We start from the raw sequence: 27,190 nt of genomic DNA, 5'->3' as shown, positions 1-27,190 counted from the left end.
TTATCTTTTAACAAGACACACTAATTTTAGAGCGTAATATTTCCACTTATGAGAGTAATTCACATAAACATGAGTGTTTATAGCTGATAACGTTTAAATTTAGTCTTAAATATCAGGACATTACAACTTCTTTTGATAAATCTTACCAAGGCTTGTTGCACTAGTTTACGTTTTTTTTCTGCCTCTGAATTCTGTGAAGATTAACTCTGAAGAGGGAAAGTGAGGTTTAACAAAAAAACAAAGGTGTGGTTGTTGGTTTAGGTGCTTCTGGTGACTCACAGCAGGTAACAGGTGGACAAAGCCCGTAGATGTTCAGAGGCCAACAGGAGTTTAAAGTTACCACTGTTGACCGGTTTGACAAGAAGCCCCGTTTCTTTTTTGCATGCAGCTTTCCAAAGAAAGTGTTTGTTCATCATTTTCGCATTGGAACCTCTCGCAATAACAAGTCAGTCAACAAAAAGGGGGGGGGGGGGGGGGGGAATGTCAGATTATAAGATTAAGATAAAAATAGGATTAATGAACCTTTATGGACATCAGATTGTAGCCACGAAGGAAAATGTAGAGAATATTTGTTTTATAAATCAGGTGTGTAGGTGGAGAAACCGTCAGCTTCACAGACAAAACAGAAGACATTTTAGGAAAAACAAAACATCAATTTTTATTTTGAAATGACTGATTTTTTTCTTTTTGCCCATTCTGTTTTTCTTTTGACACTTTATTACACAGATGTCCATCACAATGCTTTTAAAAACATCAATTGATCAGTTGTTTTGAATTTTAAAAAAAATGATCTCAAACAAAAAGAACATTGAAAAATGGAGAGACAAAAATCCTAATCTTTAATGAGGGAAAGAGGGGTTGAAACTAAATAATTAGATATGCTACAACTGAGAAGTGGTTCCTCCTGGATTGGGATGACAAGCCTGGACCCACCACCCTGTGCTTTTTGAAGGAGGACAGCCCATCACAGTGTAGTGTCCACAGTCTCCCATAATGCCCCTTTCTCCACGGGAGACTAAGGCAGTCCAACACGGTAGGTTACAGTATTTAAGTGGTCAATCATGAGATGAGACACCAGAAGAAAAGGCCTCCATTCTCAGTTTCCTGTCAGGTTTTGTGATGCTGCTTAGATGCAGCTCTCATCAACCATGAGGGGAAACGGCGGGAGAATGGAGAGCTTTCCTTCCTGGAGGTCCAGTGTGTCACGACTTAGAATGTTGTGGCGTCAAACACGACGGCGAGCAGAGGGATTCAGTCTGACATCGCATGTGAGATGAAACGCTTCCACCCTCGTTTGCTTCCAATTATTGTTGAACAAACAGTGCTGCAGCCACCAAGGCCACTTCAGTTTGCTGTTCTGCGGCGAGGGTGGAAGTGATGTGACGGCTCGCCGACCGAGAGGGCGGAGCGTCGGGAAAGGAGACGAGGGAGACCTTGGCGGTCAGAAGCGAGCAGAACTGCTTTGGTGCTGGCGGTCAGTGCGATTTCGACAGCGTCGGAAAAGTGGACACAGATTCCAGCGGAGCAACAACACTTAAACACAAAGAACATCTAGATTGGATCCATGTAACAGTTTTCTGCACACATCAGTTTTTTTAAAACAACTTCAACAAGCAGGATCCATGCAGACTGTGAGCTTCCAGTTTTTGTTTTTTCAAGTGAACAAAAAGATATATGACGTCCCCTTTACCATTTCCCCCCCAAAAAAACTCATTTTCGATAGTGCGTGACACACTAACACAACCAATCTTCCAACACAACAAGATTGAATCTGTAAAAATGTTTTGCTATCAAGGAAACCCGTTAAGAACGCCAAAAAACTGTTGGTTTTTTAGCTCTGGACGACTTTTCATCTCGTTTTCAAGAGAGAATTTAAAAAAAGTTCAGTTGCGTTCTCATGATTAGGATAAGACTACGTGCAGCGTGCGACATTTTAAGCACAAAGGGACTGTGGAGTAGATTGGCGCTGACAGCAGCACATTCCAAGCAGCTCTGATCCGTCTAACCTACAAGCAAAGATTCTAACCTTCATTATTCTAGGTTTTTGTTTTTTAGTCGTCACTCGTTTCTTTTCCTTCCCCTCTCACCCTCTCCTCAGGCGGTAACAGCCCCCCCCCCGCCCCATTTTAGTCCAACCTGCCCTGACCCTCCCCTGATCCAGGTGACGTGTTGGACCGTGCCGCTCCTCTACTCGGCCTGAGCGTCGTAGTTGGCGCCGCCCGCCTTCTTCAGCTCCGTGCGGATGTACTCCTCATCCAGCTCCCGCAGGTCGCTGACCATGAACTCCTTGGCGAAGGTCTGCAGGAACCAGGAAGGAAGACGACTGTTATCTCATATCCAAACAAAACCGGAACCAGGAAGAGCGTCAATCTTTTAGATTTTGGTTTTATGACAAATAAAGCAGATTGACTCCAAATTACCGTAAAAATAGAAAAAACCTATCTGCCATTTTTAAAATTTGATTTCTAAAAGAATCTCCAGGAGGAAAGTTTTCCTTTGCTGCCGTCACATAGTGTAGTGATCACTGACTTACCTGCACAATGTCTTTGATCATGGTCTTGTCGGTGCTGATCTTGGCTCGCTGCAGCCCGCTGATGTTCTCGCCGATCCAGGTGATGAGGGTGAACTTGACCCGCTTGCTCATGGCGTCTCCTGTTGTAAACCGGACGAAGCCAAACAGACGGGAGTCGTCTGAAGAAGGACAAGAAAGAAAAAGAAAACGATCATTTAGAAAATAAGTGAACATACTTCATAGAAAAAGATTTTCAAAAAGAGTTCTGCTAAAAGGTAATGAAAAATCAGAATCATTTTTATTATCTATTTTTATTGTCGTTACAATAGAAATAAAATCAAAACTAAAGGTCATCGCTGTGCAAAGATACTATTTATAATTTAAAATAAATGTGGAAATTCACATCGTGATAAAAAAAAAAAAAAAAAAAAAAAAAAATCAATATTACTACTACAAAACATGAAACGCATTTTTTGTGTTTTTAAATGAGTCTTTGTGTGAAAATACAGCAAAAATGCGTTTGTCCCACAAACAACAACAGAGTTCTGCTCCTCACTGCACTGCAAAGAGAGGGAGAGACTGCGTCTGCGCAGCCGGGAGGTATTCAGGTCAGTAGACTGGATGAGTTAATCTTTGGTGAGCTTTGCAGTCGTGTCACAAGCCAGCAGTGACCACGCCTGTCAGTCCAGTAGAGTCCAAGAATCAAAACAGGAGAAAGAAAAGAAAGTCATGGGGTTGAGGAGAAATCGAAACGTTCTTGCTGATGTTTTCGTCTGTCTGTCTGTCTGCGCAGGCCTAAAGGTTGGGTTCAAACAACCAGAAGCTGAATCAAAAATTAGAAGTATTTCTCAGCAGAAACCCATCTTTAAAAAAGGTAGATGACAAATTAACTTAATTTTAAATATAAAACTAAAATAAAACTCTGGAACTGTATGCTGGAGTGATTTTCTTGATTTATAACTAGAACTTCTCTGCTGTTGAGTGAGTTGCACTCCAATGGCTGAACCTGATCTTTTAGGCATTGCTATAATTTTTATTTTATGAACAGGATTAATTTTTAAATTAAAAAAAAAAAAAATAAGATAAAAAAAACAGAGCCAGGTGCAGTTCACCAAATAACCACCAGGGTTTTGTTGCAGAAGCAAATCAGTCCACACCCACTTGAATTTAGAACTACTTATTTTTTTTATCTAGACAGTTGGATTTCTTATGAACAAAACATGGTTACCATCATGTGTATTTTTGTTTTGTTGATTTAAGAGAAGGGGAAAAAAAAGTCAGTAGTGGTTTTAAAACTTTAGTAAAAAGGGTAGACACGCTTTCTTTGAACATTGTCACAAAAAATACGTTTTAATTTTGTTTAGTGGAAATGAAATAAAAGAAATAATAGAAATAAATTCTTAGCGAGTGGGAGAGGCCTTTTTGTTGACAAGCATTCTCCTTTTCTTAACGGCTCATTCTTGTCAATTTTCAGAAAGGATGGGGATGATGACATCACAGGTCACATGACTCCGCCCACAGGGCCATTTCTTCTTTTTTCAGGTGATAGAAATGTTTCCGTTTCTTATTTGTCATTGAAACCTGGTTGTCTGAGCTCATCTTCTTCTGCCTCATTTTAATTAAGACCATCAGATTACCCTTAAAAACTGGTTTTGGAGGCTAAAATGAACACGTTTATATTCTGAATCTGTAAATTTGCGTTTTCTCCTGAAATATTTTTAAGAAATAATTTTTACTTTTTTGGGTCTGAGGTTGAAATATCTTCATTTAAAATCAAATGTGTCCGTGTTGAGCGCGGTGGAGGTGATGCATGTGCGCGAGCGGTTTCCTTGTTCGCCGTCTAATGTTCTTCCTCGTGCAGCAGGAAACGACAGCAGCTGCAGGGCAAAGATCAAATGTTCTCGCGCACACAAATCCACACACAAATTCATTCAAAGCGCGCTGAAGCTCTGCCGAGTTGCGTGAAGGACAGTCGCATGCTGCAGTCGCATGCCACCGCATGCGACTGCAGCATGCGACTGTCCTTCACGCAATCTAACTGAAGCTCCTGACTTATCCAGTGGGAGGGACGACTAAAGGAGAATCTTGAAATCGAGGCAACTTTTCTTGAGGAAGTTCTGCTTTTGTGGGTTTTGTGCACACTCAGGGGTTTTTGTGCAACCAAGGAATCAGCATTTGGCAGCTTTTCCCTCATTCACAAACTTCTGGGTGGGGGGGGGGGGGGGGGGAGCTTTGAGATGAATAAAACAAGTCGCTGCGGGGGGAAATAATCATTTTCAAAGCGTTCACAGTTGTCTTTTAATCAGAAACTTGTCATTTTTAGCTAAAATAAAAAATCTGTGCCGTTTTCTAGGACATAGTTTCTGCAGAGTTCATCAGAAATGAGTCGTGGGCGGAGTTCCAGTCACCTATAAGTGAGAGCTCTCAGTTTACTCGCTCTCCCGCTAGCTTACAGTCCCCAAACCAGCATCAGCAACGCAACCAAAGTGGTGAACAATGCGGGAGGTGTCCAGCCGTACGGTTTAGAGCCAGATTCCAGCTCAGACGAGGATTTTTTGCGTCTGCTCCAGATATGAATAAAAGACACTTATAAATGTGTTTTTGAGCTTAATTTTCTTTGTACTTGTCTTCAATCATGAGAAAAACAACACAAAAACCACCATTTTCATCAGAGTGGGTCTTTAAGTTTGTGTAGGGAGAAAATAAACGGTGTTCACTCAGAATGATGTGGCCTTCTGGACTCATTTAGTCAAACTGAAAGTAAAACTTGATTTAAAAAATGTATAATGTTGCAATTTGTTAAAGAGAACCATGTTTGTTTGTTTTTCATTCGTACATGAAGTTATAGCAAAGATTATAGAGGGTTTGGAAAAATGCTACGGGACAAAAAGGTTAAAAATGAAAAGAAAATAAACAAATAAATGTTTTTAGTTTAAAGAATTACAGATCGGTTGATAAAAAGATCACCTTCAGCTGCTGTCTTCAAAATAAACCCTGCATTATTTTTATGAACCCGTTGGGGCTGCTGATAAACAAACAGAAGCAGCCACTGTGTCTTATCAGAGCAGCTTTGGTCAAACGTCTCACCGCACGGGTCACCAGATTGGAGGGAATCTTAAAGGTACAGCGGTTTGATAGTCGGTCCGCCCTTTGCGCCGCCGCTCGCTGTCACCTCTATGCCAGAGAGGAACCAACGTGAGTCCCTCCCCCCTGAGCAGAGGCCCGCCACGCCCCGACACTTCCTCCTCCTGCCAAAGTCTTCCTGGTTGATCTTCCCCTTAAAGCCACGCTGACTCTGCAGACGCGTTTCCGCGTGGAAGCTGTCTAGAAACGATGATGAGGCAGCACAAAGCCTTTGAACGACTCCGTTTAAGCAAACCTCTCTGCAGAGCAGAGGTTCTAAGCGACTGAAGTTCACGCTCAGTTCCTCTGAAAGCAAGCTGGAAAAACCAACACGTTGGATTTGAGCCCAGGGATCGGTGCTAAACCGGCGGAAGGTTTGCTCTGAGGTTTGCTTTAGGACCTTGTGACAGATGCCGCCAAGTCATGTCAGGGGTGCGAATCCTCGGATTTTAAAGCGACCGTCATCTTCATCATCCTCCAGAGCTGCTTTATGTTTTTAACTCAATCCACGATTCAAGTCAGAGCCTTTCTAATCCGCTTCTGTCCACATGGAATAAAGCGGTTCTGGTCCAAAGAAATTCAGAAATCAATCAGACAAACATCCGTTGTGGCTAAATAAATGCAAAAATACATAATTGGAGCATTAAGAATGTTTTTAAAGAAGCACTGTGGCATGGAAATGAAAGCTCTTCTGCTTCTTCTGACACTGTCACTTCTTAGAGTCCACACCAGAGGCTGGATTATTCCCCTCCCATAGGATCGTTAGTTCATTCAGTGGATCGAGATACGGAGAAAAGATCCTTTTTTCTGCAGAGGATCTTGTAACCCGGACGCACTGATGTACCGCTGGCTCCTCCCACGCTTCGTTTTTCTTTTGCAAAGAGACAGATTCAATGCTTAATAAGGAAAACAAGCCCAAAGTAGGAGGTGTGTGCGTGTGTACAAGGAACCAAACAGTAGACGAGTACAGGAAGTAATGAGAAAGCAAAAGAAAGAAGAAAAAAAGGCAGGAGTGAAGAAAAAAAACCCTGCCACACCCAACATCTGAGCAGATGCTTTTTACCTCCAGAGGGGAGCTTTTAGGATTTTTGAACCCTCTGAGGGGTGATGGGAAAGGAGCAGCTCAATCAATGCCGAGCGGACGGGTTGGACTTTGTTGCAGAACTGAAAGCAATCAATGACTGCTGTGACAGCGCTGTTGTAAGGCAGCCGCCACGGCGGTCTTAAAAGATTAGTGAGCATCCAAAACAAGCTGTGTGGCTTGGAGGCAGCAGTCAGGCCCAGAGGAAGATCAGGCAGATGGGAGCTCCTTACCTGTGCACAGCTTCTTGAAGTCCTCGTAGTCTGTTCCTTGTCCAGCAGGCACTATGGTGGAGCCCTCGTACTTAAAGGCGGCCCTGAAAAAGAAGCACAGCGGCATTAAAACACCAGCTGCAGGCTGCAGGCATGCCTCAGACGCCCATGCCAAAGGCTGCAAGGCTGCAGCTCTGTGCGTCACCACAATAAAAGCCCTTAAAAACAGGACAAAGGAAATTCCTTCTGCCCCGCAGGGCCTGATTTCTGGGCTGTTCGGGGACGACACCTCGGCCCCTGCCGGGCCCCACTGCGGCGGATCCGGGCTTTCTGGGGAGGGGGGGCATTTCTCATCGAGGGCAACACAGTGCATTTAGGTGTCGAGAAAAATAAACTCATTCAGACGTAAGAAACAGTGGGCGGCCAAAATCGAAAATGTTAGTTTTAGTGTCAGAAACATTGATTTCTTTTAAGGGGGGCTGGATTGATTTAAATCAGACGTCAACTCACCAGTTGGTCTCCGTGGAATCGTCCCTGACATCGTTGTAAGCCTCCCTGCAAGCCTCCTTATCGATCTGGGTTGCCATGTTTGGGTTTTTTTGGGGGGGTATTCGGGATTCAGTCACTCGAGTCGAGGTCCGCGCGGAATCGGATCAAACCGGGCTGCGTTTGACGGTAAAACAAAACAAAAAAAACGGAGGCTAATTTGCAAGGATACCGCTACACATCCGACAAGTCCCAACTGTTATACAAGCGTCTGGACCCGGTCAGGAGCGCTGTGGAGGAGCGTCTGGACGGCTCGGAGTTATCGGGAGGAGAGAGCTGTGCCGGCTGAGGAAGATCGACTCATTTCCTGGATGTCTCCACTTTATGGGCGGTGATGATGTGAGTCAATCAGGTCAAGAAGTTCCTCAGACGCTGCGTTCACCTCCTCCTGGACGACGATCGTCGCTAAGGGCCGCTCTAAAAAAACTGCACGTGCGCGCAGAGACTGCTTCCGGGAAAGGCTTTCACAATAAAACAAAGTCTGTGGGGGGAAAGTGATTTCAGCGTGAGTTCCGGAGAGCTACAGAAAAATAAGCTACTTAACGTACACTTTTAGTCAAACAAGAAGTCCGCCTTTCATCACATGATATTTGACAGTTCATTGTATTTAAAATGTCTTAATAAAGTTATACATATTTACAGGTAATATGATTTTAGGTGTATTTCCCAAGATCATTGCATTGCATAACCTAAAGATTAACATAAAAGCTATAGACACCCTATGTCTTTTTTATGTAATTCAATAAATTAGTTTAAAAAAGAAAAGTCCTACTTTAAGAACCTTTTATTAGTAAACTACAAACTAAAGAGGTAAGTTAAACCCCTTTGATCTCTTTTAGATATGTGCCAATATCATAAAGCAACACATTCTTTTACTATTAGAGTTTCCCCAATTTATATAGCTTCTTTCGTAGATTTATAATTTAAGATAGCCAAATACAGTTTTGGGCAATGATTATTGCAAATCATTTAGTTGTTTTGCAGGTGTGTTAGTTTGATTGGTTGGTTAGAATTTAGTGACATACATTTAAACAATATCTTACTACTTCCGCATCATTGTCAAAAACCTAATTTAAATTGTTCCACGTAACAAGAATAATGGACTAATGATTTTACGTGTTCAGGATTTAAATTTGCCTTGCCCAGTCCAAAACGTGAAAGACTCGCCATCGTTAGTTTAATTTTGAAAGGACATTTTAACGTTTCCGGTTTTTTGTTGCGTGAATGCTGCAATTTTACAAAACCCAGCGTGATTTCTGTAATTGATTTTTAATGCTTTTGTGTAATTTATTTTGAAATCACGAGATTTTCTTCATTTTATTATTATCATTATTATTTTTATTATTATTATTCAGAAGTTATTGCAGGGTCCTCTGGACTGGTTTATTATTTTATGCTTTTATTGTTTCCAACAACATCTACAAACCTTGGACGGCTCTTGAATGCAAATACGTACACCAAAACGAATGATATCAATGCGAGACGGTAGTTTTAAGGCAAAAAAATGAAACTTTATGGTCAATCAATAATTTATTAGGCTGACTGAAGGTCAAAGGTCACCCCCTTCCTTAAGCCCACCTATAAAGTGGCTGAGAGGATGAGCAACTCTTTCACAGCAGTAAGTGGAATCAGACAAATACCCTGATATAAGAGATCCTTATGCCAGGTGATCAGTTGTGGCACCATCCTGCCACCTGCTGGTTGAACAGCAGCCGTACAGGTGTTCCTCACCTGTAAATACTGAAAGCTACAGTCATTAGAAATAATTAAAAAAAATATTTCCCCCTCCAAATCTTATTTGATATATTGATTTGGTGCTTAGATTATGTTTCAACATTTCGATCAAGTACAGTAAAAATTGTGAATGTGTGAGGAACAAAAGACATCCGACTTTCATCTTTGCAGGGAAGTTATGTTTATGAGACTTTATACAGTTACAGATAAACTACATATATGCCATATTATTGTTGTTTTTATTATTAAGCAAAAAATACTTGTTCTTTTTTTCAAGTCAACGACAAAGAACTAAAAGAGATTTTAGAAAATAGTTGCTCAAGTTGCAAATTAGTATATAGAATAGCCTAAAGCAACTTCTTGAAGGCTTCTTCTGATATAGACAGAGTAGCAGATTTAGAGATAACAATATTATTGTTTTTTATAAATTATTCAAAATAATCTTAACATATTCCAAAAAATAAAATTCCCCAAAAGATGGCTAAATACCTTATTTGAATAAATAGTTGATACCATTTAAAAATGTTTATGTTCAACAGTTTTTATTTCACAATCTTACAATGTCCAACTTACTTTCAATATCTCTGACAGGTAAGGAAAGTCACCTCCAATCAATTCTTCACGTGCTTGCCAAAAGCTGATTGTGATTGGCTCTCCTGCCGGCTGTCACCCCTCAACTCGCTTACGTCAATAACAAGTTCCGGTTAAATCTTTTCGCTTCAAAATAAACTGTCAAATGACAACTCGATTTAATTTTCTTTTAATCGATGTAAACTCATACGGCTATGGAATAAATATATTTGAATTATTTTACTAAATTTAACCGATGTTTTTTTCCTTAACATATTTTAAATCATATTTACTTTTATTGTGATTTATCTGTGCTTAAATCTATGTGTTATCTTGCAGTGAAGAGGTAAAAAACATAGTTTTAAGTTCTTTTAATTTTAGCTTGTCACATAAAAAATACTCAGGAAAACTGTAACAGCTTTCGACTTATCAATTATCGTTGGAAAAAGTAAATTAGGCTATTCATTTTTTGTTTAATTTTATCGAAACCATAGAGTCGGAAAAGTAGATATTGTATTTTGAAAAGCTCAACAGGAAACAAACAAAGAGGGTTAGCTTTTAGCTAAACTAACAACATTGTCAGATGGTGCTGCTCATCTTTTAATTTTAAAAACACACGTCAGTTGTTCGACTGTAACAGTTTAAAAACAAATGATCTATTATAAAGGATCAGACGTACTCGTACTGTAGATGTCGTCGTTATCAAAACGTTTATTTTATGTAAATTTCTCAGGGAAATGTTTCGCATAAAACCGCAGCAGCAGTAAGTCATGGTTCTGCCTGAAAACTGAAGAACAAGCGGCAACATGTAAGTCAAGCTCACCTGGGGCCTGTTTCACAAAGGAGGTTCAACCAACTCTGAGGTCAAACCTGAACTCTGAGTTGGTCAATCGAGAGATTGACAACTCTGAGTTTTCAGTTTCAGAGCAGCTGATCCGCGTTAGATCAATCAACTCTGAGTGGACTGATTCGGAGGTGAGCGTGAGCACCGCGACTATAAGAAGCCATTATCAATGGAGCGCAGATATCACGAGTCACCATGGCAACCGTGAAAACAAAGAGGTCTGCGTATTTTTCGCCAGCTGAACTTGACGTGCTGCTGCAGAGTTGCAGTGAATATGAGAACATATTCCAGAAGAAAAGCAACACCGCTGCATCTGCAAAACAGAGACAGTTAGCGTGGAAAACATAGCTGCTCAAGTTAATGCCTAAGTTTGCATTTAAATCATTGTTATAAATATTGACTGTAATAACTTTTTAAATAGCGTAAGGTGTGAAATAAAAAATGGTGATATTTAGGTGTACTTTTGAAGTGTTATTCCTGGTGTAAATGCATGAAATGCTGCATAGTGTTCAGAACCAATCTGGGGAAAAATGCATTTAACGTCGATAATGTTTAGAGGACTTTATTGTTAACCTTCCCCTCTAGCAAACGTTGGTCATTTTAATATTAATACATGCAATTGTGTTTTTAAAAGTGAACTTTTGTCTACTGTTGAACCTTTCGCTGCGCAAAGACTTCCTTCTTTTCTCTCGTCTTTCCGACCGACAGTGGTCAGAAGCGCAGGGGAGATTTCCTTCAGGGCTGAAGGGAATTCTCCTTCGGGGTTCACTTCCCGTTGGAAACCCTCAACCTCCAGAGCGGAATAAGAATGACTCCAAAACAGTTATTCTGGGAATGACACCTTCTCCGTCCTCCTCATCCGTGCTCACCCCACCCCCCCCCCCCCCCATCTGCACCTGCAATCGCCCCTCCCCTTGTCTCTCGTGGATTGCACCCCGCTCAGCACACACACGCTGCAACACTACCCCTGTATTGATCAAGTGGTATAGGTTTATATGGGATTAAGAAAGTAAGCAGTGCTAGAAAATTGTGTTTCCAAAAAGTAATTGTTACATTAATCTAATTCAATGTCCCTGATTTCATTTTCATGTAGATGCAATCCTGCAGGAATTAAAAGAAACATGGCAGCAGCTAAAAATGAAGTATAAAAACATAATTCAATCAGGTCAAATGTGAGCATGTCATGGATGTAGGCTTTGTTGACAATATTTGACATATGAAACATCTACATAGCAAGACCTAATGTTGTTTTCATTTTGTATATGTAATTGACTGCAACGAAAAACGGTAACGCTTAAACAAAAACGTATGGGGAAATGACAAAACATCGAGTCGAGGTCTCAAAATCCTCGTACGACGTAAATGTAATTCTCTACGAATTAATGCAGCCTCCTCGTCTATTGGGTCCTCCAAAAAAGGACAAGCCATTCTTGTCACTTAGATCGCGTGACGGAAATGTGGGCAATGAAGGTTAAAGCGAGAAATACCGCTTCGTCTTTAAAAAGGGGAGGGGACCGGCAAAAACTTCGAGTTTGGAGAATAAAACCTGCTCCCGACCAGGTTAGGTTCACAGCATAAGTAACCATGGATACTGACTCCGAGTAAAAGTTAACTCTCTTTCAGAAACGGGTTTGACTTACTCTGCTTTCTCTGGTTTGACAAACCTCCGATTCTGAAACGGAAAACCCAGGGTTTCCCTGATTTCCGGGTTTATGAACTCAGAGTTTACACTTAACCTCCTTTGTGAAACAGGCCCCTGTAGAACATAGTAAAAACAGATTGTTCCATTTTTCTTTTAGAGCTGATTTTGGTTATATTTCTATTTCTGATCATCAATTTATTAGTATTGTTACTGTGTTGTTCAAAGTTCCATACTTTTATTTTGAATTTTATTAACAATAATAAGAAACTTGTTATGAAACCTTGACGAATCCGCCGGGAAGTAGAAGAAGAGAGGTCTACTTCATGATGTATCAACAGTCCTAAAGCCCAAAACGCAAAATCTGTTATTGATCTACATGTTGATCAATTCAACACAATATAAAAAATTGTATATACTGTAACAATCCAGCCGGACCGTCACTTTCGTGGGGTGGCTGAAGCCAATTGATAATTAAGATGGCTTTGTTGGAGAGCTGAGCGTGCCCCATACACTGCCCGACCCCGATCAGTCTCAAGTATATATGAAGAGTCAGAGCACTGGAGAATCTCTATGAGCGCAGAGTCTGCTTAATCTAGCACACCCTAACAGCCCACACAGCATGGATTTGACTTCAGTACACAACCCTCTGACTCGAGGTTTCACCCTAAAGCTCCCCACTTCCCATGAGCCTTTGGGGCTGAAGGCAGCGCTAACCCCCGGGTCGCTACAATACATTTTTACTGTTTGTACTTGTTTGTATTTCAAAAAATGTTGTTAAATTGAAAAAACAATGATTCAGATTACAATTGGAGGGTGGTATTAGAAACTACCTTTGAAGTAATATTGCTTCATTAATTTCCAAATATATATATTTTTAATTGAAAATAACAGTTTTTGTTTTATCCCGACTCTTTTCTTGGAAGAAAAAAAAAGTAGCTTTTTTGAGTTTGTTCTTCTTCTTTGCACACATGCGATTGGTGTTTCCAGCTGTTCTTAATGCTATTTTAAAATATTAAAAGTGGACCTTCTGTGTTCTGAACACACAGCCGGTCCGTGGAGACATTATGGATAAACCGGGCCGCTTGTCTCGACTCCACAGGATCAGTGAGACTTCCAAGGTCAGCCTGTCTTTGTTTTCAGTTCACTTTAATGTTTGACCTGGAGACGCATACTTGTGTTGCCTTTAAGTTGTAGATTAATAGACTTGCACAGTTAATTTTTTTCTTCAATATGTGATGTATTTCATATTAAGTGTTCTACTTGCACCAATGTCTCCTACAAACTCCACAGAGTTGAAAGCCAGATTTGTTGCGTCTAAGTTGTGATGTTGTGCCAGCAGATGTTCTCCTCAGTGGGCCAGGCCATGGAGGTGCTGCAGGGCCTCAACGAGCAACGGAAACATAATCAGTTCTGTGACGTGGTGCTGATCGCAGATGACCAGCGAGTTCCTGCGCACAAGGCCCTGCTAGCCGTCTCCAGCGCTTATTTCCACGCGATGTTCACCCTGGGGATGAAGGAGGAGCACCAGCAGGAGGTATTCGGAAAAACACACCGCAATCACCTGCTAGCAAAATCCACTTCATTTGTTGTTTCATAAATCACTTAAACTAGGCTAATCTTGATAAAATAATAGATATATAGCCGGATATATTACAATAAAAGCTAATTATTTATGCATTAAGACTAGAAAATGTGTAGATTGTGTCTTTCTTATTTAGAATTTGCTGAAACCACACACTCTTCATTTGAAACTAAACAACAATTTGATCTTAACATCTGCAGCATCACCAGCGGTTTACTGCACTGTCCTTTAATGGAATCCTGCCAAAGTTTTATCAGTGAAGTGCTTTTAAACATGCAAAGTAGAAAGATTTCATGCACAATGAACTGTGTGCAGGTGGAGCTGGTTGGGATGTCCTACGTGGGCCTGAAAGCGGTGGTGGATTTCCTGTACAGCGGAGAGCTGATGCTCGATGGAAGAAACTTTGACTTTGTGTTGGAAGCTGCTCACCTCCTGCAGGTAAAACCATTGAATTGGAGATCTTTGAATTTCCTCATGTCCTTCCTCTACAGTCATTATACCTTTACTTGCTTCTGTGTGTTTTTAAAATCACAATTACTTTGACACCAGTAATTAATCTACAGGAAGGATTTATCCACCCTTTATGTGAGTACTGTAACTTCTAAAAGACCATTTTGATTGAATAACTTAAGTGCAATAAAATATTGTTGTTTTTTTCTCTCATGTCTGTATATTAAATACACAGTCAGATGTATTATAAGAGTTATTTTCTGAATAAGTTCTCTGGTTACTGGATATTGCATCTATCTATGCCACCATAGTCATATAATCTCAAGAATCATAAAATTTGTCACTTTATTTTATAAATTCAACACCTTAACGGGACAAAACTGTATATATTTCTATTGAAATAAATTCTTGCAGTTCCGTGGGAATCCCCTGTCTCCAAGTACATTTTATTGTAGATTATTTTTATTTATGGATTTATATTTCTATACATTTTTATGGATTCTAGATTGTTTTTCCAACCTCCAACCCAGTAACAGTGTTTTTTCATTTTGTTACCTAGTTGAAGATTTTTAGCTAATATAGTGGCCTCATATTAGTTAAGATATGCACACTGTATGGCACAGTATTTTCCAAAGACAATTGTTTACTTTTCCCAAAACCAAATATATTTCTGCATGAGTTGAAAGGTTAAGCTTGAATCTGAAAATAGAAACAATGAAATATTGGTGAGCTGCAGACTCAGCAGTGCTCAGGATCTAGTTAGTGGTTTAAACCCCCCCCAATCCAACCACTCATTGCTGAGTGTGGAGTTTTGACTGTTATGGGGTTGAACAAAACAGAGGGACATAATAAAATAATTCCATTTTATAAACAAGTTAAGCATTTTCCTATATTTTTTTGGATGAGAGTAAAAAGAAAAGTGTTTATATAAGCAGAAAAAGTTTGCAGTTACTATTATTATTCGTTCTATACTCGATAAAAGTCCCTTTTAGATTTTCAAAATATAATTATGTGCTAAAATGCAGAGTTACACTGATCTTACCATTTCTGGTTTTAAAATGTAATTTTTTGTGTGAAAATCTTTGAGGTAAAACTGTGGGACACAAACGGCACCGGTTTCCGATCGTCCCTCGTATCACGTTTGTACGTTTGTTTTACAAACACGGTGTCGTTCAGGTGTGGCGAGCCGTGGATTTCTGCTGCCAGTACCTGGAGCGGGAGGTGAGCGAGGACAACTACCTGTACCTGCAGGAGCTGGCTCAGCTCTACAGTCTGGAGCGGCTCGACGCCTTCATCGACAGCTTCATCCTCGCACGCTTCGCCACACTTTCCTTCACTCCGGATTTTCTTCGAAACATCACTCTACACAAGCTCACGTCCTACCTGTCCAGCGGTCAGGTAAAAGCCGGGAGTGGGAGATTTCTTTAATAGAGCCCCCTCCTTGTGAATTTCAGCTTTTTGCTCTTCACTGGCAGGTGCAGCATGAAAGCGAGCAGACGCTGCTGCAGGCCGCCCTGCAGTGGCTCAGCCAGACCCCGGAGCGGACCACCCACGCCAGGCAGCTCCTCTCCCATATTCGATTCCCGCTGATGCCGGTAGGAGACCTGGTGAGTCGGGTGCTTCCAGCGCTGCGCGCTCTGCTGCCGGAGGAGACGGGCTGCGAGGCGCTGGTGGAGGAGGCGCTGGGATATCACGCCAGGCTGAGCGCTCAACCGCTACTCCAAACCCAAAGAACGGCGCTGAGGGGCGGAGTGGAGCAGCTGCTACTGATTGGAGGAGAGGTGGGAATGTAATGAGTGTAGATTATTGGACTTTGGGTTGTGATGAATCTTTCTGCTCTTAACTGTCTTCAATAAAGAAATCTGCAGGTTTCTTTATTTAAGACAGTGTAGGATTAGATGCCTTGCTCAAAGACACAAAGACCATTTTTATTTAAAGTCTCACCCGTCCCCAGCGGTCTTTTAATTGTGATTATTCAATTTTTAGCTAAAGTGTCGTTTTCTAGGTAATAGTTTCTTAGAAGTTCCTTGAAAATTCACCTCTGAGTCGTGGGCAGGATTGAGATTAAGCAACCCCGCCCCCTTTCCACTCTCCGTTGCTGACAATTTGGAGCAGGGAGCTTGTGGCCCATCTAGCGGATTTTTTACGTCTCAAATAATCTCTTTGTCAAACAGCATTTTTATTCCAGTCTGCTCCTGATTCACAATTAATTGTATAAAGAGAAATGAAATTTTGATCTTAATTTTATTAAAATATAGAAATGTTGTAGATTCTGGGTCTTTAAACAACCAAATTCTTTTGTGACCTTTTTCTGATGATGGAGGGCATATAATAAGAAAATTAAGCTCAAAATTGCATCTAAGTATATCTCAAAAATGACATTTGGCTAAAAACAGCCTTATCAAACTTAAAACTCCAATGGAAACGTTTTGAAAATAGATCAAAGATGATCCTAGTGGGTCTTTAAGTACTGCTCACCTCGTCTTTCTCTTCTTCCCTGTTCAGGTGTTCGAGCGCGGGGAGGAGTTGAGCTCCAAAGTCTGTCGACTCGACGGCGAGACGGGAATCTGGGAGGTGGAGACCGAGCTGCCGGCGCAGCGGAGCCACCATTGCCTGGCGGTGCTGGGGGGGTTCATTTACGCTGCGGGCGGCAGCTCCTGCAGGGACAACGGAGGAGAGGCTGCCTGTAACCTGCTGTACAGATACGACCCTCGGCACAACCAGTGGAGCAGGGTAGGCTTGGAAATGGTGTCACTGAAGTCGTCTCCCTTGGTGTTTGCCATGCTCGTTTTTGCTGTGACGTTTGTCAGGGGGCTTCGATGAACCAACGACGGGTGGACTTCTACCTGGGAGCCGTGGGAGAGTGCCTGATTGCAGTGGGAGGGAGGAATGACACCGGAGCTCTGTCCTCTGTGGAGGTGTACTGTCCGGCGGAGGACTGCTGGTCCTACGTGACAGGTCTGCCCAGGTGAGACGTCTGCATCACATGACTGCCGCAGCTGCTGCAGTCCAGTCCAGCTCTCCCTCCGTTGATGTTCTCGCCTTTTGATTTGCTCATTGTTGCATCTCGTTGACCTTTAAAATCTCATATTTTGTAGCTTCACCTACGGACACGCTGGTACGGTCCATTGTGGTGTTGTCTACATTTCAGGGGGTCACGACTATCAGATCGGTCCGTACCGCAGAGACATGCTGAGCTACAATCCGTCACGAGAAGGCGATGTGTGGGTGGAATGCCAGCCGATGTCTGTGGCGCGGGGCTGGCACTGCATGGCCTCCCTGAACCACCTGATCTACGCCATCGGAGGCAGCGACGACCACGCAGACACCACTGAGCGTTTCGACATCCTACAGGTGGAGTCCTACGACCCCTGTGGCGGTCAGTGGACCCAGGTGGCGCCTTTGCTGCTGCCCAACAGCGAGGCAGGACTGGCCATCAGGGCGGGGAAGATCTTTGTGCTGGGGGGCTACAGCTGGGAGAGCATGGCGTTCTCCAGAGTCACCCAGGTCTACGACCCTGACAAGAACTGCTGGTCCAGGGGGCCGGACCTGCCCAAACGCATTGCAGGAGCGTCGGCGTGCGTGTGCACCGTTAAGCCTTTACCACCGTCACCCTTACCAGAGAAGAAGAAAATAGGACGAGACATAAAAGGAAGACCTGGACCTACGTAACGGCATGGCTGAAGCCATTTTTGGTTTTTCCTCCTGCCTGTAAATCTGATTTTTTTTTTTTTTACAGCTCTGAAAAAGCAAGGGAAAGTATTATTAGTCCCAAAATTATGTGTTTTTTTTCTAAACATGAGTAACCGTGAGATAAACAGTCGTTACTTTATATCTGTGGTTACAAATGTTTTGTTGTTGTTTTTTTAAATCAAATGATCCTAGGTTACAGGAAGGTTTCACAGAACTCGATTCAGGAATAATCTAGGCTGGTGAGGCTGATGTTAAGGTTAAGACAATGTTCTTCAATTTCTTTTATACATGTTATCTGTGCATTCCTACTAAAACCACAGGTAACCTGCAAAATAAGAGCGAACATAGTTTTTCTAAGGCTTTTCTATTTTTCTCTGCAATGACTGCATGGGATCCTACAAGCTGCCTTTGTCTGAATATCAGCAGTTCTACATTTAACCTTTTGATCTGCAAAGAAAAAGAAAAAAAGGTTTTTCTGTTACAAATAAAACACTCCTAACTAAAGGATCAAATGTTTTAATCTGAAGTTCATCCATACACAAAAATGTTACACAAATGGCACTACTGTAAATTATATTAAAAGCTTTTTTTTTAAAGTTTGCTCAAACTTTGTAGTAAAATAAAAAACTGTTTTTGCCTCATTTTATTCTAATGTGTAAACAGTGTGTTGATGGTTTTGGACGCAGTCAATACTGTGTGGTTTCTTCTGGGGCGACTCACTCAAAGGGGTAGTACGGGTGGGATTTTAATCTGAGGAGAAAAACAAATGTTTGTGTTCAGTACCAAAGTCTGGGGTCCAATCCGTGTAAAAGAAAATATTGGATACAGAAAAAAAAACGATTTAAACTCCAAAATGCAGATTGTAAACTTGAAAGAAATAGTGAAAGTTTGAAATACTAAACTTGAATAAACGATAAACCTAAAAAGGTTTGTTTGTAATTACTGCTGTTTTATATTTTCAACTCGAGTTCTTTCTCATTCTTTGCTTCCATTTCAGACATTTGGTTTTCAGAGTTTACCCCATCATTATTTGGGGGCGGAGCTTTGAGACCATTGGCTACCAGGACATGATTGACATGGGGCGAAGGAGGTGACATAATTTCCACTCCAAAACAAAGTCTGTTGTGTCCATCGTCTTTGAGAACTGGACTGGAGTGACTCCTCCCCCAACATGGCGACATCTGTTTTGCAAAACTAAGTCGACTGAATTGACTTCAGCTATTTTCTGTACATGACGTCACAAGTTGATACTTTTTTAAATCAACGTTTTCAATAATTCTTCAAATTTTTTACCTTTAAAATGTGATGCTTTTTAAATCTTCTATATTTCCAGTTTACAATGTGTCCTCTTGAGTTATTCTGAAATTTTTTTTTTTTTACAATCTGGTTTTTCCTTTACTTTGAACTGATCCTGATTAAAGCCCATCTAACAGTTTCATCCAAAAGAAAAGGTCTTCACATCAGACTCACTCTTCTATCCTGCAGCCTCTCCATCCTCGATTAAGGGACTTCAGGGTCGTCATGTCTTCTTCACTGAGTTGAAAATCAAAGATCTGCAGACATTGGAAGTGATGATTTATAAATATGGAGCAAACTAATTTATTTCATTCGATTTTTTTTACTAATCTGTTGAATTACTTGAAGTAAGTTCTTACCTTTGTGTTTTGGATGATATGATGAGGTTTGTCACTCTTGGGGATGACTGAAACTCCCTGCTGGATATGATACCTTAACAACACCTGAGAGAAAACAGCCGTCAGAGGCAGACGTGCAAAAACACTACAGGCGTTTGCAGCAGAAACGCACCTGTGCGGCGCTGCGTCTGTGCCTTTCTGCGATCTGAGCGATGACCGGGTCCTCCAGGAGCTTGTGTGGATCAGTCCCACATTTGAACCTTTGAGGGACCAACAGCAAATTCAATGTGTCAAGAATCAAGCATCTACAGTCATCCAGAGTGGTTTAAAATATGTATTGAAAGAAGGATCCAGCAAGGAAATTCAGAAATAGCTCAGAGACAGAAAACAAAAGGAAGTCAAATACAGAAAAAAGCAAAAAAAATAAAAAGAAACGTGACTCAAAATGTGACATTCACAGCAAAAATGATGCAAAAAGTAAACAAGAGCAGAAACTAGAAATTGTTAACAAGATGCAAAATGTTAAATCAGTAGATTAATCAGTAGATTAGGGCCGTTGCAGATTAAATTGTAATGGAGTCAAACTCCAGACCATGAGGGTCAGTTTCCCACATGTTTTCAGGCTAACCTGCCATTGTAGCATCTTATTGGCAAAGCACACCTGATCCAGGTAAACAGCAGGATGACGGCCCTCGAGTCTGACACCCCTGATTTCGGGTTTGCTGCACAGGGTCTCATCTAGATACCAGATATTATTTCTTTGGCTGCTCCTTTTAGAGGGTGCTACATTGAATAATCTTTTTTTTAAATAGTTTTATTGACATAACAAAAATAAAAGTAATATTACGTTTTTCTGTCAAACTGAGACATATTATAGGATGATTGCATAATTCTCTGCACACTCCTTCATCCACCCTCATGTCCTTTTTCTTCAATATCTTGCTGAGCTTCAGCCGATCAGCTTGTCCGTGGAAGTAGGAAGTGTTGGGGTGAACAAGCTTTTTCTATCTGAGCTCTGAAGCTTTGCTGCTAAATGTTAGACAAGAATCTTCACTATTCATTTTTAAAACTCGACTCAAGACCCTTTTTTAAAGCCAAGCGTGAGATTTTGCTAAGACATTTTATTTTACATTTTAAGTTTTATGGGGTTTTTTTACCTTCGGGTTTTTATTAATTTTTATTCACTTATTTATTCATTTTGTTTTAACTCTTTTAGGGCTTTGTTTCCCTTTTTATTGCGGTGAAGCGCTCTAAAAAGATGATGATGAACCTCCTCTTAGGTCTTCTTCTTGGTAGCTCCAACCTCTGCATCCTTTTACCAGCATCATCATTGTCCTTCCTTTGTTCGAACATCTACCAGGATCTGTTCCTCTGATGGATTAATTCCAGATCCCGTCCATCCTTGTCATTCCCAAAGAGAACCTTCTGCCTAGTCTCTCAGCAATAGAGTCCAACATGGCTTCAACACCTTTCCATTCATTCCTGCTGACACTCTTTGGTCAAACATCACACCTGAAACCTTCCTCCACCTGTTCCAACCTGCTTTTACTCTTCACCTTTTTCCTAAACTCTGTCCTGCTGTGTGTAGTTACAAAAAATGTTTAGAACATGTTCAGAGCTTCTGGTTTGTTTACAGACACTAGGAACCTCTTACTCGTCTGGAGGCCTTGCGGGCGAACCGAACGGACTGAAGGCGGTCAGGGCGATGTTCTTTAATTTACAGAACTCTATCATGTCCGCCTGAACCAAGTAGGGGTGCAGTTCAACCTGTTAGAAGAAATAATGAGAGATTAAAGCCCCCAGCGGAATTTTATGTCACGCATGCACTGCCCGCCCTCGCAATCCCCCTTTGACCCCGCCCTCACTGGCTGAGTGCAGGCTGCACGCCTCTCACTCTCCCCCACTGCCCCTGCCACCCCAGTCAGAGTGTCAGGAAACAAATTCGTTAACACTTTTTTCAAAATTGCGGCTTTTCTGTTGGGTTTATTTCCATAGCAATCAGTTTATTTTTTGCTCACTGGGGGGTGACGAAAAAAACGATGTAATTTTTAAAAGAATCTCCGAATGTACATTTTTGGATGTTCTCTGCAACTGAGGTGTTTTGTTAACAACACCCTCATCCAGTAATGTTCATATCATTTTGTTTAGCTGGAGCCAGGGATTCATGTATTACATTTTCACAATATTCCGGTAAAAAATACATGAGCAACAGGGGAACACCACTTTTGCTAGCTCGCCACGCTAACGTCGTTCATAATCAACAAACTTTAAAACCAATATGTTTTCCGAATGATGATCGAGGAAATAGGAGGTGATTTGCAGATGATGCAAAAAGTGATATTTATTTTGGAAAATTCAAGATGGCGGCCTCGTCCTGAGGTCAAAGGTCAACGAAGGTAATGAAAACCGTATTAACAAAAGTGTGTTTTTTTTTGTCATTTTGTGAGAAAATGGGATAACTGACAATTTTTACACTTTGCAAAAGAAGGGCCAGCAAACAATAGGTCCTGTGGCCATCCCATAATAGCATTAAAACTTCATTTGTATACTTGGGTTTTGGTTTCGTTACTAGATTTTGAAATATTGTTTTTGAGCCTCATAAGAGATTTGGGCCCCAATCATTTTTTGATGGTTTCTCCTGATTTATATATATAATTTTTATTTTTATTTTGTGAGAGGTTGTTCACTATGTCAATAATTAATTTTCACCAGGTACTAGGTGTGTGCAAATTTTGGTGAGTTTTTGGCAGGGCTGACATTTCCGCTCAGATTCGCAGTATAAAACAAGAATATGTAAACAATCTGGTCCTTGCGGTGCAGGACTGCTGCAGGAGTCAGGTGAGGTTTGAAGGACACCTTTAGCCTCTGTCTGTCTAGTTGAGAAACCAGTAATTTTACTATTACAAAAGTGGCTTATCATTTTAGTACAAATTATTGCCATTCATCAGGCTGGTTTCTGGTGTTTTTGTCTATAAGGTTTCACAATTTCTTTGGGGGAGTTTTGATTATTGCCAAATCTGTGATAGCATGTTTGCTTTAAGCCAGAAAAGCCATGAAGCACTCCAAAGTAACCCTAAACATATAACATTGAATAAAAATTAAACACCCCAACGGCAAACATGACAAATTTCAGTTTAACCCATTGCAGGAACAACCTGTAAAGGACAACTAGAGGAGCCCAAAGTGTCATCAACAAATCCTGAAGGCCTCAGAGATGAAGTGAAGGTCTAGCGTCTGTGCAGAGGAGCCCCAAACCCCTTTAAAGTTTATTTCTGTTCATTGTTCAGCTAAGAAATAAATAACTGAAACCTCCTCTGTAGACCACCAACCTTATCTTCCACAATCCAACACATCAGCTTGACGTTTTTGAGTTATATTTGGGTTTTTGTAGGTATTTGCTGACCATTATGACCAACAATTCTCTATTTTCTACAGGTAAATGAGCAGAACGACCTTTAAGAGTCCGTCTCTAAAACGAACCAAGGTTAGCAGGAAAGATTTCTGCACCATGCTTTTTTTTTCTACTTTTAAAAACGAATACAATCAGAGTTTAAAAGAAAGAAGAACAGAGTTTTCAACAAAAATACAATCCACCTGATTGACAGCAGGAGGAACTCTGCACAGAGCCAGGAGCCTCTCCAGCTGCAGGATGCTGAAGTTGGACACGCCGATGCTTCTCACCTTCCCGGAGGCCTGCAGAGCCTCCATGCCCTGAAATATGGAGACAATCCATTTCTGATTAACTTTAACGGAACATGTTACTCTTCTGTCATCTTTGTAGTACTGTAACAGAAATCCCCAAAATGTAAATTAACTAGCTCCTTTGAGGTTTTGTTTGCATCCACACAGTCAAATCTATTAAAACTGGGTCACAAAAACTTAATCTCAGAAACCAAAATCATTCAGCTGCACCCCATATTTCCTACTTTTTTAGTAAAAAAGAAAAGAAAAAACATTTAGAAAAACAAAAGCAATTTCCAGATTTAAAAATGAAATGTTTAAAAGTTTTAGACTTTGTTTAGACTTTTTTTTTTTAAACTGAACACTAAAGGTTTTAGTGATGTGCTTGTTATATAAACAGTCAACTTCAAATTTCCCTGGAAGAGGCCAAATGCGACTTCAAAAGTGAGCACTTACCCTCCACACATCAACATAGTCGATGTCAGAGGTCAAAACTTTTCCATCCTTCATTGGAAAAAGTTCATCCCCAACTTTCTGCAGACAAAAGTTCAGACAAATGAAAGGAACTCGTCCTCACTCCACTACTTCTTTGAAGGGCAAAAATCAAAATTACTTAAAAGTTCTTAACAACAAATTTAGTGATGTTTCATTGCAACAGGATAAAAAAAAACTCCTGATATTCATTTAATAAAATAAAACACGCGATCTCCTTCTTTCAAATACCCACTTTGATCCTCTTTTAGCTTTAAAAGCCTTCCCAGAGGTCTTTTATTAGGATGATGCTCTTTTTAGCCAAAATCTATAATTTAGTTGTGGATGGGACCAATGGTGCGGAACAACCCCGCCACACCTTCCCATCACATCCCCAAGCTAACATTATAGATGCAACAAAAAATGGCGAGCACTACTAGATCTATCCAGCCGTACAGTTTAGATCCAGATTCCAGCTCAAACGAGGAAAACAATGACGTACATGGATTTATGCATCAGAATGGAGCAGAGCCGGACGCAGACTCGTGGCCCAGCCAGCGTATTTTCTACGTCACAAATAAAAATAATCGTTAAACTGCATTTTTTTCGTCTGATTCTGATTCACGACCGATTGAATAAAGAAATTCTACGCTTGCTTTTCTTAATTTATATCTTCCATCATCAAAAAAAAATGCTTAAGTGCAAAGAAAAAGACACAATTTTAATCAGATTGGGTCTTTAAAACTGGCTTCTGTTATGAAATAAAGTCGTTTAGTTATTTAAATAAAAATTTGACTTTTACTTGATCACCTTCAGGAAACTGAGGCAGAATAGTCCCATTCAGGTGATTAAAAAAAATATAAATTTCTCAAGTTGAAAGGTAATGTTTTTCACACTAAATATATTCCCCTTCATCAATTTCCTAAAATAAAATATGCAATCAGGTAAACTCAGTAAATATGGGGGGGTGGGGTGGTAGACTAGTTTAAAGACGGATGCTTAACCTTTAGGCCAACGGGGAAATGTACGAGGTAAAGGTCCAGGAAGTCCAGCTGGAGATCCTTCAAAGACTTGTTGAGGCACAGAGGGATGTCCTCTGGGGCATGATGGGTTTCACACAGCTACAGACCAGAATTCAATGAAACAGCATTAAATCATCAGAAAACATGACATAAAGCGGGAAATAAAACATTTCCTGCCAGACCTTGCTGACGATGAACATGTCCTCACGCCGAATGATGCCCTGCCGCATCTTGGAGCGCAGAGCTCGCCCAACGTCCACCTCGTTGCCGTAGCTGTAGGCCGTGTCTATGTGGCGGTAACCAGCGGCGATGGCGGCCTCCACGGCTCCCTGGACGGAGTTGGGCGGCAAATGAGAGGACTGTGAGGAGCAGAGACATCCAGAGGAAAAAACTCCTGTCAAATTCCTTTTGTTGTTTTATACAGACTAGTGCAGTGTAATGAAAATTTAAAAAAGCTTCTAAGTCACCTTTATGATAAAAAAAGAACCCTAGTACACCTCTATTTCTTTTCTCCAAAAGAAATTTAAAGAGAAAAAAAGAAAATATGGACAACATTTAGCAGCAGCAGAAAACTCAGCACAAGCTCATCATAAACTGAGCTGGTTTGGGACGAGTTGCTGAGTCATAAAAAAGTAAACAAACGTTTGTCAGGGAAAAAAAAATATCAGAGGTAACACCTTTCAGCAGAAGAAAAACAAACACATTCTGTTATGCCTTCATTTTAATTCAGTAACAGTTTCTAATAAGAAGTAAACTCTGTTTAACTATAAAGCACGTTTACTTTTACAAAACTGAACTGTTTAGCATGTTCTAAACCCAAAACAGTTACGATCTTTGGATGAAGGTACCTTCCATGTCCCCAGGCCAAGAATAGGCATGCGTGAACCATCGTTCAACTCTATGAGTCTGGGCACCCGAATGTCCTCGTCCGAGTCCATCTCCTTCAGCAGAAAAAAATAAAAAGAAACTATTCAGAAGGAGAAGTGCAGCGTTTGCTGTCACGGTTTCCTCTTCCTCCTTTTTTTTCTAGTTCTGCTTTAACTCTCTTCCTTTGTTGGTTTTCCTATATCTCCGTTTTTTCCCCATAGGTTTCTACACCCAGAACTTCTTCAGTCGTTCCTTATCATCCCAGGAGTTAATTATTGTCCAATGTTCAGAGAACTTCACCAGCATGTAGTATTTATGAGTAAATAATAACTTAGAGCAGGCCCGTCACAAAGGTCACTTTTCTAGTTTCAGCAACACCTTGCACACACACACACACAAATACACCCACACTCGTGCACCCACATGCACACTGGCACAAACACACATAAGCACAACCAGACACACCTGCCCCCGGCATGCACAAAAACACAGACACCTGTGTGCACACACACATATACACAAACACACTCACACAAAACCTGTGCACTCACATTCACACTGGCACAATAATTACACACCTGCACACAGACATGCACAAAAACAGACACCTGTGTGCAAACACATATACTCAAGCACAAACACACTTGCACAGACACAGACCCGTGCACAGGGATTCAAACCGACACAAATACACAACTGCACACCTGTGTTCACACCCATATACATAAGGACACACAAACCTACAGACACACAAACACACACGGGTACAAACACATGCAGAACTAAACACAAATGCCCATGTACCCTGACACAAACATACACACTATGGTTGATGGTTTTGTAGTCATTTATAGTGGGGGGTCTTAACCACAAAGTGACGTCATGTCCATCCGCAGTCCGGCTGCTGTACAGCTGGAGCTAAGATAAGATTACATTCTGCAAATTCACAGATTTCCGTTTCTACTTTCTCTTTACATTTTCTTTAGTTTGCTCTGTTTTGATGCATGACATTTGTCAAACGCGTGGAAAGCTCAGTCAGGAAAAGGAGAGATGGGTTTATTAAGACTACTGACGCACCTGGAGAGTTCGGTCCATTGACTGTTTGGTTCGGTCAGAACCATTTTCCGTCTTTGTGTCATTAATTGTTGTCACTAAGAATCGCTTCTGTTGTTGTTCATGCTAACGTCGCGCTTGTCGGTGTTTGCAGAACGCTTAAGTTGTTGCATCTCATGGGTTGTTGACTTGATGGACTTTACGCGCTGAGCTTTCTCGGCCACCGTAGTAGGCAGACCATCGTGTGGACACCAGTGACATCTAGCGGTGAGAGATGCAAACTGCATGGACTAAAAGCCCAGGCAGACGGCCTTCATAGAAAATACTTTACAGTATGTGTAATTATAAATTCAACACAGAAATTGGTGACATCGTTTGTTTTTTTATATTTTTAAATTTCTTAGTGTATCTTGGAGGGAGATTGTATCTGTGTGACACTTAGATGTATGGCCTTCATGCCTTTAAAAAGAAAA

The 27,190-nt window shown here is 41.0% G+C and overlaps 3 protein-coding genes across 5 annotated transcripts; 1 reads left to right on the top strand and 2 right to left on the bottom strand.

Moving 5' to 3' along the window:
* Positions 1 to 632: 632 nt before the first annotated feature.
* Positions 633 to 9,209, bottom strand: cotl1 (coactosin-like F-actin binding protein 1). The gene is made up of 5 exons (XM_004069826.5): positions 9,115 to 9,209; positions 7,439 to 7,955; positions 6,950 to 7,032; positions 2,534 to 2,691; positions 633 to 2,298 (listed from the first exon to the last, which is right to left on the bottom strand). Exons 2-5 carry the CDS (start codon positions 7,513 to 7,515, stop codon positions 2,188 to 2,190), a joined length of 429 nt encoding a protein of 142 aa, XP_004069874.1. The 5' UTR covers positions 7,516 to 7,955; positions 9,115 to 9,209; the 3' UTR covers positions 633 to 2,187.
* Positions 9,210 to 10,292: 1,083 nt separating this feature from the next.
* On the top strand, positions 10,293 to 18,915 carry klhl36 (kelch-like family member 36). Its single transcript, XM_004070172.5, has 9 exons — positions 10,293 to 10,586; positions 13,311 to 13,382; positions 13,604 to 13,798; positions 14,162 to 14,284; positions 15,473 to 15,694; positions 15,772 to 16,077; positions 16,802 to 17,029; positions 17,107 to 17,264; positions 17,395 to 18,915. The coding sequence occupies exons 2-9, from the start codon at positions 13,329 to 13,331 to the stop codon at positions 17,966 to 17,968; spliced, it is 1,860 nt and encodes a 619-aa protein (XP_004070220.1). The 5' UTR covers positions 10,293 to 10,586; positions 13,311 to 13,328; the 3' UTR covers positions 17,969 to 18,915.
* zgc:56622 (aldose reductase-related protein 2) lies at positions 15,097 to 26,949 on the bottom strand. Of its 3 annotated transcripts, XR_013656477.1 has the most exons (12): positions 26,742 to 26,949; positions 25,646 to 25,738; positions 24,980 to 25,156; positions 24,780 to 24,896; positions 23,761 to 23,838; positions 23,218 to 23,334; positions 21,278 to 21,390; positions 19,796 to 19,883; positions 19,645 to 19,728; positions 19,460 to 19,542; positions 16,775 to 16,953; positions 15,097 to 16,059 (listed from the first exon to the last, which is right to left on the bottom strand). XR_013656477.1 is itself a non-coding variant. In XM_004069825.5 (11 exons), exons 1-11 carry the CDS (start codon positions 26,757 to 26,759, stop codon positions 18,706 to 18,708), a joined length of 1,002 nt encoding a protein of 333 aa, XP_004069873.1. In that variant the 5' UTR covers positions 26,760 to 26,949; the 3' UTR covers positions 18,490 to 18,705. The 3 variants fall into 3 exon arrangements, 2 of the variants coding, with proteins under 2 accessions (XP_004069873.1, XP_020559897.1); XM_004069825.5 differs by lacking the exons at positions 15,097 to 16,059; positions 16,775 to 16,953 and adding an exon at positions 18,490 to 18,739; XM_020704238.3 differs by lacking the exons at positions 15,097 to 16,059; positions 16,775 to 16,953 and adding an exon at positions 18,490 to 18,739 and having other exon boundaries at positions 24,980 to 25,126; positions 26,742 to 26,912.
* Between the last annotated feature and the right edge of the window lie 241 nt (positions 26,950 to 27,190).

Source organism: Oryzias latipes, chromosome 6, assembly GCF_053564925.1.
Source record: "Oryzias latipes strain Hd-rR chromosome 6, Olatipes_Hd-rR_3.1".
NCBI classification, from domain to species: Eukaryota; Metazoa; Chordata; class Actinopteri; order Beloniformes; family Adrianichthyidae; genus Oryzias; species Oryzias latipes.
This window is presented reverse-complemented; position numbering and strand designations above follow the sequence as displayed.

Bases quoted from the DNA above. Each gene is read 5' to 3' on its own strand.
- cotl1 (XM_004069826.5), bottom strand. From the start codon at position 7,515: ATGGCAACCCAGATCGATAAGGAGGCTTGCAGGGAGGCTTACAACGAT. The intron at 7,033-7,438 runs GTGAGTTGACGT...CTTCTTTTTCAG, and splicing joins GATTCCACGGAGACCAACTG to GGCCGCCTTTAAGTACGAGG. The intron at 2,692-6,949 runs GTAAGGAGCTCC...GTCCTTCTTCAG, and splicing joins CTTCAAGAAGCTGTGCACAG to ACGACTCCCGTCTGTTTGGC.
- klhl36 (XM_004070172.5), top strand. From the start codon at position 13,329: ATGGATAAACCGGGCCGCTTGTCTCGACTCCACAGGATCAGTGAGACT. The intron at 13,799-14,161 runs GTATTCGGAAAA...AACTGTGTGCAG, and splicing joins AGGAGGAGCACCAGCAGGAG to GTGGAGCTGGTTGGGATGTC. The intron at 15,695-15,771 runs GTAAAAGCCGGG...CTTCACTGGCAG, and splicing joins CCTACCTGTCCAGCGGTCAG to GTGCAGCATGAAAGCGAGCA.
- zgc:56622 (XM_004069825.5), bottom strand. The intron at 21,391-23,217 runs GTGGATTGTATT...TTCTTCTAACAG, and splicing joins TTCCTCCTGCTGTCAATCAG to GTTGAACTGCACCCCTACTT. The intron at 19,543-19,644 runs GTAAGAACTTAC...CAATGTCTGCAG, and splicing joins ATATCATCCAAAACACAAAG to ATCTTTGATTTTCAACTCAG.